At 42.1% G+C, this 15,646-nt stretch overlaps 1 protein-coding gene across 1 annotated transcript in view; it reads right to left on the minus strand.

The window, feature by feature from the left end:
* Window positions 1-9,519, minus strand: part of FGF14 (fibroblast growth factor 14) — a 349,112-nt gene extending 339,593 nt beyond the window's left edge. Inside the window, exon 1 of the mRNA XM_063126118.1 lies at window positions 9,372-9,519. Coding sequence (XP_062982188.1) covers window positions 9,372-9,462 — 91 coding nt within the window. The 5' untranslated portion in view covers window positions 9,463-9,519. The remainder of the gene's footprint in view (window positions 1-9,371) is intronic.
* Between the last annotated feature and the right edge of the window lie 6,127 nt (window positions 9,520-15,646).

Genomic DNA, 15,646 nt, shown 5'->3' on the forward strand with positions numbered 1-15,646 from the left:
TTCTGGTCATCACACCTAAAAAAAAGATATTGCAGAGCTAGAAAAAAAATGCAGAAAAGGGCAATTAAAATGATCTAGGGACTAGAGCACCTCCTCTATGAAGGGAGGTTACAACAGCTGATATTCTTTAACTTGGAAAAAAAAGGGGGTTGTTAAAAAAAAAGGAAAAAAAGGAAGTAAGGCGAGACATGACAGATGTGTACAAAATTATGAATGGTTCAGAGGATGTGGTTAGGGAGACATTTTGTTCCCTATCTCATAATACAAGAACATGGGGTCATCACATGAAGCTGAATGGTGGGAGTTTCAGGACAGATAATAGGAAGCATTTCTTCACACAGCGCTTAGTTAAACTACGGAATTCACTACCATATATATGTACACTATATATGTACACTATGGCCACCAATTTGGATGACTTTAAAAGGGGGTCGGATAAATTTCTGGAGGAGAAGCCTATCAATGGCTACTAATCCAGATGTGGCTATGTTACCTCCAGTATCAGAAGCCTATGTGCCCCATTTACTGGGGAACATGGATGAAAGGGTGCTGTTGCACCCGGGTCCTGCTTGTGGATTCCTGGTCAACAGCTGGTTGGTCACTGTATGAACGAAATGCTGGACTAGATGGACCCATGATCTGATCCAGCATGGCTCTTCTTATTTTCTTAAGTTTGGTCAGGGTTAACCAGGGTGGGGGAGACTACTCTTGGTTGTGACATCATTTCCATGCTTGGAGTAGAGGATGTGTAACAAGCTGCCAGAATACAGGGGAAAGTGACTCAAGTGTAGAAGCTGAAGTCCAAGACAGTCACATTTGAATTCAAAATACGACACTTCTTTAAAATGAGGAAACTGCTAAAAAGGAAGTTGAAAAGGAAAGTCAAGAAACTGCTTGGAGGTTACTCAAAACCACCATAACAGGAACTCAGCTAGAATGGATACAGCAGGTGAGTAAAGGTACCACCAAGTCCAAGAGGTCACTAGCATGGCTAATGAAGGAAGTTATTAGAGAAAAGAAGGTTTCCTGCAGAAAATGGAAATCTTGGTCAAATGAGAATAAAAAGAAACACAAACTTTCACAAAGGAAACTCAAGCAGAGAGTAAGAGGTCTCCCCCCCCCCCCCAAAAAAAAACAGTTTGAGGAACATATTGCTAACAACTTCAAGGCCAACAATAAATCATTCTCTAAATATATCAGAAGCAGGAAACCAACTAGGAAGACATTGGACTGATGGATGATAAAGGAATTAAAGGACTACTGAAAGAGGATAAGGAGATTGTGGAGAAGCTGAATGAATTGATTTTGTCTGTCTTCACTGCAAAAGATGCAGAACAGATGTCTGTGCCTGAATTGGTATTTTCAGGAAAGGTGTCTGGAGAACTGAATCAAATATATCTCTGTTAAAGCCAGAAGGGAATAAAGAGGTATCGATGTATGTAGATTATATTTTACAAGAGAGTCTGTAAAGGCCTTAGAATGCATATGCCATTCCATTCAAGAGAAGATGTTCTAGACCTTATTGACAAACTGAAAGCTAACAAATTACTGAGTCCAGATAGTATCCATTCTAATGTTCTTAAATGGGAAATTGCTGATCTTCTAACAAAAATTACAGGTCAGTTAGCTTAACATCTGTTCCAGGTAAATTGGTGGAAAGTGTTATTGAAGATAAAACCGACAAACATATAGAAGGACAAGGCCTGCTGAGGAAAAAAAAATCAGCACAGCTTCTCTAAAAGTATGCCCTGTATTACTAACCTTTTAGAGTTTTTTGAGAATGTTGATAAACACATGAACAGGGGTGATTGTTTACTTGGATTTCCAAAAGGCTTTTGGCAAGGTCTCTCAGCAAAGACTACTGAATCATAGAATTAGAGGAGACATTTAAACTGAAAGAATACAGTGGGTATAAATGATCAATTCTCACAATGGAGGGATGTGAACAGTGGGGTCTCAAAGGGATCTGTTCTGGAACTAGGGACACATGGATTTTGTTCTGGAATTAGGGACACATGTGCTTTTCATTCTGTCATCTGTTCATTGGCGAATCGGATTTTTTTTTCCAATTTCCCAAATTTGCACTTGCAAAAATGCACAAATACTCCCTAAAATATGCAAATACCCCCAAAATGCAGATATGCATTCTTTAGCTTTTGGGGAAATGCAAATTTGGCTGGTGGGTTTTATATTTCATTTTATGTATTTTTCTACAAATAAATTTGTGTAAAATTCCAGAAAGCTAAAAAGAGAGAGAGAAAAGTCTGCAAATCCATAAACTCTGTGTGATTCCGGAAAAGCCAGTCTGTTGCAGAATCTGCAGGTTGGATTCATAGAAATCTGAACTCATTTGATTCCATTGAAGATTTCTCTCCAACATCCCCCATTGGGACTAATGCTTTTAAACTTGTGAATACATGATTTAGAATTGAGAGTGGGCAATGAGGTAGCCAAGTTTTCTGGTGATGCCAAGTTATTTAGAGTGGTTAAAACAAAAATGGGATTTCAAAGAGCTCCAAAACAACCACTCCAAACTGGGAGAATGGGCTTCAAGATGACAAATGTGGTTCAATATAATCAAGTGTAAATTGATGCACTTTGGGGGACAAGATCCCAGCTTCACATATGCACAGTTGATATCTTAGCTAGCAGTGGCTGGCCATAAACGGTTGTGGTGCAGAGCTAGATAAAAGAATTTGATCCAGTGTGTAGTTGTGTGACAAAGGCAAATCCATTGTTGGGCATAATTAGAAAAGGAATCAAAATAAAACTGCCAATATCATACTTCCCTTATACAAATCTATACATACTGCCCTCATACAAATCTATGGTAAGACCACACTTGGAATACTGTGTACAGTTCTGGTTACTGCACCTCAAAAAGGATATTATAGAGCTGGAAAAAGTGCAGAAAAGGGCAACTAAAATGATTAAGGGGCTGGAGCAACTCTCCTGTGAGAACAGGTTACAACGTTTCTCACTGTTTAGCCTAGAAAAAAGATGAGTAAAGGGAATAATTTTTGCAAGGTGTGAAGGAAATAGATAGGGAAAGTTCTACCCACCCCACCCCCACCCCACTCTCATGATACCAGAACCTGGCAATCATCCCATAAAGCTAAACAGTTTAGCTTTATCCATTCAGGATGGATAAGGAAGAACTTCTTCACAATGCATAGCTAAACTATGGAATTAATTACCACAAGATCTAGTGAGAGCCACCCACTTGGACAACTTTAAATGGAGATTAGAGAAACTAGTAAGATGATCAATGGCTACTAGACATAATGGCTATATGCCATTTAGGCAGAAAAATTGTAAAATAGCAGAGTTGGAAGGGGCCTACAAGGCCATCGAGTTCAACCCCCTGCTCAATGCAGGAATCCATCTTAAAGCATCTCTGACAGATGGTTGCACAGCTGCCTCTTGAATGCCTCTCATGTGGGAGAGCCCACGACCTCCCTAGGTAACTGGTTCCATTGTCGCAGCACTGCTCTAACAGTCAGGAAGTTTTTCCTGATGTCCAGCTGGAATCTGGCTTCCTGTAACTTTATTCTGTGCCCTGCACTCTGGGATGATCGAGAAGAGATCCTCACCCTTCTTTGTGTGACAACCTTTCAAGTATTTGAAGAGTGCTATCATGTCTCCCTTCAATCTTCTCTTCTCCAGGCTAAACATGCCCAGATCTTTCAGTCTCTCCTCATAGGGCTTTGTTTCCAGACCCCATGATCATCCTCATTGCCCTTCTCTGAACACGCTCCACCTTGTCTGCATCCTTCTTGAAGTGTGGTGCCCAGAACTGGACACAATACTCAAGATGAGGCCTAACCAGGGCTGAACAGAGGGGAACCAGTACCTTGAGCGATTTGGAAGCTATACTTCTATTAATGCAGCCCAAAATAGCATTTGCTTTTTTTACAGCTACATCACACTGTTGGCTCATATTCAGTTTGTGATCTACAACAATTCCAAGATCCCTTTCACTTGTAGTATTGATGAGCCAAGTATCCCCCATCATGTAACTGTGCATTTAGTTTCTTTTTCCTAGATGTACAACTTGGCATTTATCCCTGTTAAATTTTACTCTGTTGTTTTCAGCCCAGCGCTCCAGACTATCAAGATCACTTCAAAGTTTGTTTCTGTCTTCCAGGGTATTAGCTATCTCACCCAATTTTGTGTCATCTACAGATTTGACAAGTGTTCCCTGCACCTCCTCATCCAAGTCATTAATAAAAATGTTGAAGAGCACTGGGCCCAGGACTGAGCCCTGCGGTACCCCACTCGTTACCTCCACGCAGTTTGAGAAGATTATCCCACCACCACAAAGCTTTCAGTATAGTGAAGGAGGCTATGCAAGCTGAAGAGGAAACTGAGGCACTTAACTAAAGCTGGTCAGAGGCTGGCCTCAGCTTTTTGTTCTGCACTCATGTTATTTCGCCCTTCTACTCCAAGCCTACTGACAAATATACATACTTGGAGTGCCCAGGTAAGCAAAACCGTGTTGCAGGCCCAATGCTGCCTGCAGGTCAACAGCTGAGCATTTGTAATGGCAGAAATGCAAGTCCTGTTTTTCATTCACTTCAAACTGTATTCAGTCCAGAGTCATTTCTATGTCCAAGGCAAAACTAATACAAGCAAGTCAGGGTGGTGGCATTTTTAGGTGCCAACGCACCAATGAGCAGTTAGAGAGGTGTGTCCCAAAGCCCTTGCAATTTCAGAAGATGCAACACTTGAATTGTACACAATCACATGTGATCTGAGACTTGTGTTCCAGCATCCCCTGTACTAATGGAAGAAATCCAGGGTACAATCTTTTCCATCATGCAGACATTTTCTTAATAATGCAAGGAGTCTAGGGCCTGCCTTGACCCAATCTGCAATGATGATTTTCCTTTCCAGAAAACTTTGCAAAAGTTCAGGATGATGAAACAACAAGGCATACTGTAATGGTGGAAAATAAGAAATTGCAGCCAAACAACTTTAATGATGATATCATATATAAACTTTAAACTTAAAAATTTCTTTTCACTTTAAAATACTAAAGAAGAAATCATACAAGTTCCAAAAAAGCTTGCTTTTAAATATAAATACAAATTTGTAAAGAGTTAAGCATCAAAAATACCTTTCTCCAAAACCCACAATTTAAAAGTCAAAACTTATTTAACCATCCACAACTGAAAGGAACATGCTAAATGTTTCTATTGATACTTGGGTGCAAAATATACAGTTCTCATCAGGTTAGCTATTCTCTCCTCTTTAAAATTAAATTAGTGCCTCATTTAGTGCCTGACAAACAGCATTAATTGAGAAATTAAAGAATCTCAAGAAGTAAACAAGGCAGGGGAAGGAAAAGGAGAGAGACAGAGAATAAGATATTGTTATTTGAAAACAGTTGAGAAAATGCCCACATACAAATGGTTTTAACAGCTCAGACACAACTGTGCTAGAGAAATGCCAAGCATACACAGTCAATATTACTTTTTTTTGACACATTTTCAATCATATTCAAAACTTGCTCATCATTCAGAAGATGATAAATATCTCAGCTATTAATGTGAACTATTCATTTCTCTAGGCAAATACAAGACTATACACATTGCATAATATACCAAAAGGCTCAGAGCCCATAAAACTACTTAGCCCCTAATCATATAAGAAGTACTTACAGCAAGATGCCACAAGAAAAAAAGTGCAGTAATATATTCTTTCAACTATTAACACATCTAATCGAGATAACTAGAGTAGTGTTTAACTTATTAATGTCTTTAAAAAAGTAAATAATCTTTTATACAGTTCAAATGCATATAGTTTTATATGTTTCAAACACATACACTTTTGTTTTGACTTTGTGCTATGTTGGAGTTTGTGCAGAGTTTACTCCAAAGTAAATCCCATTAGGTTTAATAAGACTTATTGCCTAGTAAATGTGCTTAGGATTTGCAAAAGTAGGAAAGCACTTTAGACGTCTTCATTACACCCCAATGCAAAAGAAAGCTGAGTGAAATATATTACTATGTGCGTTGTTCTAAGCATGATTCTCCCATCATCAACACAGATCCTATCATGACTATAGAAACACCTGGAAAAACATTCAATATTTGCCCCTAATGGTCAAACACTATACTTCCTGTATTATTTGTTTTTCTCAAGTGTTATAGCATCATATACAAACGCTGCCACAGACAAACTTTACAACATGAGCCAGTCATTTGACCTGCTGCAGAACATCAACTACTGTCAAAGAAATCTACAAATGTATCCACTGCACACAGTGCCAAGCTTTTTCCACCTTAAAATTATAACCTATTTATCCTCCTCCAAGCCGCAACAAACCAAGCACGATAGATCATGTTCAGATTATTCCTCAGGTCTCTTTTACAGTTTAAAGGGGCTTGCCCATATTTCACATTAATTGATCAATTAATTTAATGGCAGACATGTACTTCAGTACCACAGACTACTTGCGGCATATATTAAATGCTAAGGCAGAACGCGGCCGGGGGGCGAACCATATTACCACCAAAAAAATAAAAGCTAGAAGAATGTATGTTGAGGATGGGAATGGTTGTGTGTTTGTGTGTGGGTAGAAGCTCAACAACTTTTGGACAGCAAAGAGCCTAACTCACCACTTCAAGTCGCTGCATTGCTAACACAGTGTTATTTCAAGGTAAACAGAACACCTCAGCTTCTTTGCCATGCTTAGTTTAGCACCTTTCCTTCTTCTTCCCTTCACCATCAAAATGCTTTACCACACATGCCTTGCAACAGAATATTTACATTTTGCACTGGGTTATGCATCACCTTCCCAAGACCAGAACTACTTTTCGATTAGTGTGGGAAGACACAGCAACAGAGTGTTATAAATCACTTGAAAAGAACTAAAAATATTGGGGCACTGGAAGGGGGAAATACCCAGAGATGATTTAGGATAGTATTACTTATACTGTGCAATCCTAAAAGCCTCTAACAAGTTTATTCTTTATTCTAATTCATCCTGGCTGCACCCCTTGGAAGGGAACCTGCTGCAGTATTTTGGGATACCTAGGTACCTAAACAATCTCCGCCATCACTGAAGCATCTAGAAACAAGTTCCATACAGCCTCTTCCTTGGAAGAAATCATAAAGTAATCTGGACAAATGTCCTGAGAAGGACCCTTTCTCTAGGTTGTGCCTGGAGGGGTCTAAGCAGTCCAACACATTCATTAGTTCACACAGGTTATTCAGTCTAGGCTATATGTTTCTTGTGCTTTCAAAAGAATGGGGGGAAAGTCTTACATTCCTTGCCCTTCTTCTGCCTCTCAAATATGCAATATCTTTGTTTTAAAAGGGGATGGGGCTGCAAAAGAAGTTTATTGAGGTCAGTTTCTGACTGCCTGGATTCCTCACTCAGACTCTCTGGGCATCAGAAAGCACCTGACAATGTTATGCTGGTGAAGGACCCGGGCTTTCTAAAGAATGCTTTGTTTTCCACCGAGAGGACTGAGGAGGTGGGCAATCTTTTGCACCAAGAAGCTGCTGGCCTTTGGCAAAGTTGCCCTTTCCCAAGCAGGCGTCTCCCCACACCACAGCGCGTGGAAGTGGGGCATGAATAGCGCCTTCAGGAAGGTTCGCCCCAATTTTGCCTCATGAACATCACCCACTAAGGCGCCACCCACCCACACCCACACCCACACTCCACACCTGTGTGGAAGCTTCGCCCGCCTTCCCGCCTGCTTTGCCTCCCTCTCTCCTCTAGGGGAGCTGGAGATGCTGGGGGCATTCTGGCCTCTTTGGTATTCTGGGAAGGAGCTCGCGTTTGCTGCAGCAGCGAAGCCGAGAGAGCTAAAGGGAGGGGGCGGGTAAGGCGAGGGAGCCGAGAGAAGAAAGGCTCCCTCGGGATGCAGAGTTTGTCCCCTGGGCGTTGCTCTACCCGAGGAGGCTTGGCGGGGCGGGGCGCGGGTGCCCCGAGCCAGGACCAGCGCCGGCTGGGCCAACCCTGCTGCAGCTTGTTGATGTTGGGGTGTCAGCCGATGCCAATGATCTACTACACTGCAGTGCCAGCGTCAGGAGCTTCCTGCTTAGAAGCTGCCACTGCAGGGCAGACAACACCACACACATATACACTCAGACGCGCATATATTTACACACACAGAGTTCTTCCCAGCATCCACCTCCCTCCCACCCACCGCCACACACACCTCGCCACGGCGCTTGCCCCCCCCCCCAAGTACGCAAGTGACTGCAGACACCCCCGCCTGGCACCACCACACACACACACACACACACACACACACACACACAAAACCCGACACGGGCGAGCACAACTATCAAACTCGACACAAGCTTGGGACGGAGGGGGCGGCTGGCTGGCTGTGGCGGTGCTTCCTTGAAAGTCGTCTTCTGCCTTCACCCCCAACCCCGCGCCACAGCTCTCTCCATTTGCCAGCGCTGCTCCCTGCCCTTCCCCTACTCCCGTAGAGACAAGGGAAAGGGGGTGCGGTGAGGGGGGAGCAGGAGGGCTTGAGGAGGAAGTGGGCTCGAGGGGGTTGGGGCTGCCCAAAGCACCTGCAATTTGCATTTCCTTATGTAATGTACTGCAAGTTTGCCCGTTGGAGCTCGCTTGGATTGAAGCGCATGATCATCACACTAAAACAGAAAGAGGGGGACTACATTTGGGGGAGGGGATACATTCAAGGGGGGGGGGTTATCATCCCAGCAACAAGGCAGAAAGCAACCCTCTACAGACCCGCACAGTCTGCCTACGCTACTGTTGGACAGGTGGACTTTCTCTTAGTTTCCTTCCAGGCACAAACAAGCTCCCTGAAAGTCTCTCCCTTGCTCCTGTCGCCAACTGGGGGATGGGGAAAGGCAGCTGGCGAAGATCTGCTGAATAACACACCGCTGGATTTGCAAAGCTTTCTTGCTCGCTTGCTTTTGAACACTTTTGGAAGCATGAACCAAGTTGAACCGAAAGTCTCACGCAGGACACTGTCAAGCCCTCAGGTGCACCCGCCAGCCGCAGGCTCACATGAGTAACAACAAGGCCTTGAAACCTCTTCTGAAAACTAACTGCACTCATGAGGGAGGTGGTGGGGGGAGAGAGAAGGAGATGGGGGGCAGGACTGGTTACACATCCTGCTACGATTTCATTTTATGGTGAAAAATGTCAACAATTATCCAAGTTTTTCTTTTTCTGGGAACAACACATCCAAAGCAGAACTGCTTAATCTCACCCAAACGAATGCTGCTTATTCGTATAGGGCGCTACATGCCTGTCTATACCGACCTGGTTACATTTCCCCCTTTCTCCCCACAACAAGATTGCAGACCTACCTCCGGTGAGCAACAGACTGAGTAACACAAAGGAAAACAATGTGATGCAATATATTGCTTACCAGTTGGGTTCTTGTTTTTCTTAAGACTCTTGCCACAAAGACACTGCAGCATATGCGATCCTTTGCTGAAAATGTTCCAAAGAAACCACATTGATTTGGGCGAAAAGCAATCCAGCGCTTATACACCCTGAGAAAGATGAGATCCTTGTGGTTGTTGCATAATAATAAATTGAGATCAGTTCTCCTCAAGAGGGGCACCAGTTTTATCATAGACCAAAAAGAAAAAAAGAAAAAAAAAGGAAGAAAAAAGAATAAATCCTGATCTCCCAGGGTTTTTCCCCCCCTTTTCCCTCACGTGGTTTATTTCTTTCAGACTTCTCAATGGATGCGTTTTTCAGCCAGGGTGAACGATTTATATCCCCCCCCTCCAGAACAATGCTGGATTATCACCCAAAACTGTAGAAGAAGAAAAAATACATAGATCCTTTTCTTTCTCTCTTTTTTCCTCCCCTTCAGATTGAAGCTGACCGAGACATGAGGCAACGAAATTCCAGCCAAGGCCAAAAACTAACCCGAGACAACAGTAAAGCACAAAAGATACTCAAAGAGGAAACCATCGCCTGTTACTTGATTGCTGGGAGGATGGGTGGATCTGCAGAACAAAGCCAAGACAGGATGCATCGTACTAAAAGACTACCATAGTGCAGCCCCTGGAAGAGAGAGCACACAGCCCGTACCACCACCACCAACATCCAGCTCAAGTCTGATTGATGAAGACAGATGCTCCACTCGGAAAGTGCTGATTTTTAACATCAAATCATCTCAGTGATGTATGTAATTGTGTGGCACCTGCAGTTCTCAGTCAGCCTGCACAACAGATGCAAATCTTAGCCCTTAGCATGCAGGCAAAACATACACACAACAGAGGCAGATCTCTTCTCTTTCCTCTCTCCCTCTTTCTGCTTCGTCCAACACTGGCGTGCATTAGGAGGAAAAATATAGCTTCCCCCCCTCACCCTCACACTCACACACACACAGACACTCAAACATACACAGAAAGAGAGAGAGGCGCACACGCACACACTGGATTTTGCTCCTGAGCTTTGGATATGAGTTACAGGCGTTCAACGGGAGTAGGAGGAGTTGAGATTTGCATTGAGAGACTGGCTTTCCATGACGTAGCCACGTGCTCCCAGGCCTGTCACCAGTGAGATGCTTCAGCCAGCCCAGGGAAGGCAGTGTCACTGCAGTCTCTGCCTCCCCCTCCCCCTTTCTCCCCCTCCATTGCTCTCACCTAGCGTGCTGCAGTTTAAAATACTGGACACAGCCTGCCACTTGTACACTCCAGGGGGAAGTGCATCCCTGCATGCTAACCAGAAAGAAAAGGAAAACCCACAGCACAACATGGGGAGGATGTGCCTGAGACATCCCCTCTGAGGACCCTCATTATTATGGGAAATGGGGGAGAGGCAGAGGTAATTTTACTCGGGGACTAAATTTAGGGATGTAAAGAAGAAATTAACCTCTTTCTCCCCTGAAAGGAACCAGGAGACGACAAAATATATCTACCCCATCCAGGTGTCTTCCTCATACAAAGGATCCTGAAGGAAAATGCCAGGAGAGGGATAGCCAGTGAAGAGCTGTCACTATCAAGCTTAAATTAGCAGAAGCACATGGCCACATTCCTTGCTGCATCCCTAATGCTACAGATCACTGGCCCCGTTCAGACAACACACAAAACCATGCTGCTTAAACACAAAATGGTTAAGCAGCATGGTTTAGCGTGTTGTCTGAACGGGACCACTGAATTAAATTTTGTTGTTTGGAAGCTTGCCGTTACCCAGCAGAAAAAAGGTGCTTGGATTTGGAGCTGGAGTCAAAGCTCTGTCCAGTCCAAAGCACACATGGCTGAGACACATCCTTGTCTCAATTCACTTTCTGTAAAATGGGAACCTAAAAAATATCACTGCTTTCTGTTGCTTGTTGCAGTAGCAATGATCAGTGTTAACACTGCAAAACATACTGCACATTTTTATAGCACTATAAACAAGGGGATAGGCAACCTGGTGTGCTCTAGATGTTTTTAGATTGCAACTTCGATCAGCCCTAGGCACTATACTGATGGTCAGGGATTATTGGACTTGTAGTCCAAAACATTTGGAGTCATTGCTTGGCCAAGCTCACTATAAACAGTGGGATATGTCCATGGTATGGATCAAAAATGCAGGCAACACTGTTTGAATTATTAATTATAGTCTATACAATTTTTAAATGTATTCAGAATTGTATTTATTATGCTCTTCTACCTCACTCCTTCATTAAAGCAAGGTTGGCCCAAATTCTTGCTATCCCAATAATGATGGGTGTCAACTCCCATTGCCACTCCATCATCTATGCCAGGGATGGGGAATGTATGTTTTTTCCATATTTTGTTGGACTGCAACTCCTGTCATTCATCACAGTTGGCTATTCTGGCTAAGGCTAATGGAAGTTGTAGTCCAACAGGATCTGGAGAGACACATGTTGCTCGCCTATGCCTTTTTGGCCCATCCCAGATCCCATCGAAACACATCATTAGAATGCTAGAGGCTATTTACTATTTATTTACAGACCTTTGAGGGTTGTCCCCTCCAGACATCACACTGATAACTCTATATGTTGAAATAGTAGAGTTAAGGATTGCAGGAGTTGGAAGGGGGGCTCTGCAGTAACCTGGACCGACCGATAACAATAGCAAAATATGACAGATGGCCTGGTTTGAATCAGCGTAAGGTGGGTCCCTCTATTATGAGGTTATACGGCTGGGTTGGGAATGCTGGGAGTTGTAGGACTTTTTCTGTCTAAGCATGAACAGGATTGCACCCTTAATTTCAGATACATCATGTCCTTGCTATGATGTCTCACTAGTGAAACTGATAAAGTTATTCAAAGGATAATATTTTTATGTCCAAGCCTATTTGTATGGAAATTAAAAATTGTGCTAGTGAAGGACAGCAAAATGTTCAAAGTGGTTGACTATTTCTGCTTTGGGGAAATGTTTGCAAAGAAAGAGGAGGAAGATAAGACGGAAGTTACAACAGTTCCTAACATCTCACATGTATGCACAGCAGTATGTCCTGTTGAGTTCAATAGGCCTACTCCCATGTTACTGTGTATAGGACCACAGCCTTAATCTGCATCTCTGAGCCACCCCTTCGTTTCATACCCCTTCTATTTATTACTCAGGTGCGCCCATATCTGATTATTATGAAGCATTAAATAGTATCCACAACAAATGCATTTAATGCCACTGTGGTTGTTGTTGTTGTTGTGCAATTTAATTCAAGATCAGGCCTTTGAACCTGGCTTTGACTCTTGATGTTTTCTCCCTTAATGAACCCTGAAATGGCACCAATATTTAAAGAACAACTACCAAGTTCTAGAAAAAATAGATACCAAATTTCAAGTAGTATTACTTACACTTAATTCTGTTCCCCAACCTCCCATAGTTAGTTGTTTTCTTTCTCACATAATCCTTCTCCATTCATCCATTGTCAGCACTTCTCGTTGCTTCCAATATTTTACACCAGTATCCATGCAAAAGTGCTTTGCTTTATCTTTAGAAATTAGATGCATTTTCCTTATATTAGAAAGTATTCATATACTACAGTTAGTCACCCGGTTCGCATGATTATTTAAACCACGGTGGCTTATTTAATCATGGCATATGCAGGGCATGATTTCCATTATCACAGCCCTGGTGTGGTTTGTTGGGCAACATGGCTTGCTGGAGGGGAAAACAACCTTTCAATAACCCATGTGCTGCTATTAGGTTACTGGAAGGTTGTTTCCTCCTCCAGCAAGCCACAGCACCAGGTCCAGTTGATACAACAAGCCACCGCTGTGCAGTGTTTGTGGAAGTGGTCTGCATGTGCCCCACATGTGTTGCAATTTAAATAAGCCATGTCAGCTTGTTTTGATCATGTGAACTGGCCCAGGATCTTGAATCCTGAGATAATTTAACTTAGGGTACAATGTTATGCATGTTTAGACAGCAAAAGAAAAAAATTCCCAGCATTGAATTTTTCTATCTAAAAATGCATAGGATTGCAGTTAAGGAAGTTCATGGGAGGAAAGTTTCCCATTCCCTTTCCCCCATGCCCCTCTGAAAACTTACCTGTGTCCCACAAAAAAGCCTCTCTAGAAGGGCCTTCGTGAACAATGTAAGATGAAGGGGTGCTGCTGGAGGAGAGGGGATTTGCTGACAAAGAGGTCTGCTCAATTTGGGGTGACTCTGTCCTTTCCCAGCAGCCTCTTGTCAGGGCAGAAAATTTATCTACAGAAAGATAAGCCCTGAACAAAACTGGACTTGGCACAGAGTCCGAGTTTCACCATCACAGCAGGTGCTGCTCGTTAATGATGAAACTGAAAAGGTCAAAGATAAGGGAAGGCGTTCCCCCTTCATCCCTTAATTGAATAATTGACTGTTGCAATGATGTTATCATCCAGTTTTGGAATATATATATATAGTTGTACATATTGAATGTTTATTTTACACCTCTTTCTCTCGTTGTTGCTGGTTGGTGGAAGATTATGATGTTGAAACGATGTATGCTTAGATGCCTCAGTAAACTCTTTTGCTGAAGAAACTCCAAGTCTGTGAGTATTTCTTTTGAGAGGGCACTCGCAGAGCAAAGAGTCGAAAGCTGAACTGCTGGTGCTTAGACTCTGCTAAGTACCTAACATCTCTTGCACTCCATCCCATATTGTTCAGTATTGTCCTTTAACCCACCAAAGAGGCATTTCAGGAGGCACGGGGCGGGGGGAAGTAGGGGGACTTTTTCCCCCTGCACTCCCTTAAGTTTTGCTTTAATTATTAATATTTTCATTTCCTTAAGTTAATTTATCTCAAGTTCAAAGGTGACATACATATTTTAATTAATTAATTACATTTATATCCCGCCTTTTTTCCTGCAAGGAACCCAAGGCAGCATACATAATCCTCCTCCTCTCCATTTTTTTATCCTCACAACAACAACCCTGTGAGGTAGGTTGAGCTGAGAATCTGTGATTGGCCCAAAGTCACCCAATGAGCTTCCATGACTAGAACCTGGATCTCCTGACTCCCAGAGCAACACTCTAGCCACTACACTATCTATCCATCCATCCATCCATCCAAAACTAGTTCCCAAAATAGCAAGATAAATACTGTATTAAGAACCAACTCCTACAAAGAAACAATAAAAACATTATTTGGCAAAGTAGATCACCATGTGCAGCTGCAACGGAGTGGAGAGTTCAAGGTCTTGATGCTTGCAGTGTGAAAATAAAAATAAAATAACCCTCATATTTTCAGGCACCATATGTGGTATAAACACAAGAAGCTCAGGGTTATGCAAATTTAAAGGTGACTAGTAATAAATACAGTGAAATGAGGAATTATTTTCAAAATGTAATGTATTATTTAGTGTGCGGTGCTGAGAACTCACTGTGATTCTGCAAAATGTTTAAGTATGTGCTTCATTAGAAACCATAAATCCAGACTTCCATTACCATTAGTTAATTCTACCCAATTTGATTTCTAACAACTTGTTACTTAGTATGTGTACTCTTTGTAATGATCTCTGGCTTTGCTAAAACATGGAGAACTACATTTTTCTTTACTTCAGTTCTCTGTCTTACAAGGGTGTTCCAATTAGTTCTAAAAATAGAGATTAGGGAATATGCCTTTTTTATTATTCCCAAAGAGAAAATTGTAGTGAACTACTAGGTTAGAACTGTGTGAAATATTTCAGGTGACATACAAGCAAGCATCTCTGTCCCAGCGTGACCCTTTTGTACAGAAGGTACAGCTCTAACCTTGTCACATCTTTCTGCAATATCCTCCTATGGCAGAAAACAAACTGCAGGCAAGCTTCCCCACCCCAGATATAACTTTTTTTAAAAAAATTAAAAATTAACATCCCACAGGATAAAGAGTTCTGTGTAACTCAAATGTTTGCCTATCACATTGTGTAACTGTAATTTGTATTTCTGCACTGCTGCTGATTTTATCTTGGTTGTGCTTTTATATTGTATTCTTATGCTTTTCGTGGTTTTAATTTTTGTGAACTGCCCAGAGAGCTTCAGCTATTGGGTGGTATAAAAATGCAATCAATCAATCAATCATGCTTTTTATACTGTTTGTTTTATACTTTGAATCGTTTAAATTTTTGTGAACCGCCCAGAGAACTTTGGCAATTGTGCGGTATAAAAAAAAATGCAATAAATAAATAAATAAAATAAAAGCTTCTCAATTACAGTATTATTGTACATTTCATTATTCCCCACCCCTTGCTGATATCTGTGTTAATAAC

Source organism: Elgaria multicarinata, chromosome 5 (genome assembly GCF_023053635.1).
Source record: "Elgaria multicarinata webbii isolate HBS135686 ecotype San Diego chromosome 5, rElgMul1.1.pri, whole genome shotgun sequence".
NCBI classification, from domain to species: Eukaryota; Metazoa; Chordata; class Lepidosauria; order Squamata; family Anguidae; genus Elgaria; species Elgaria multicarinata.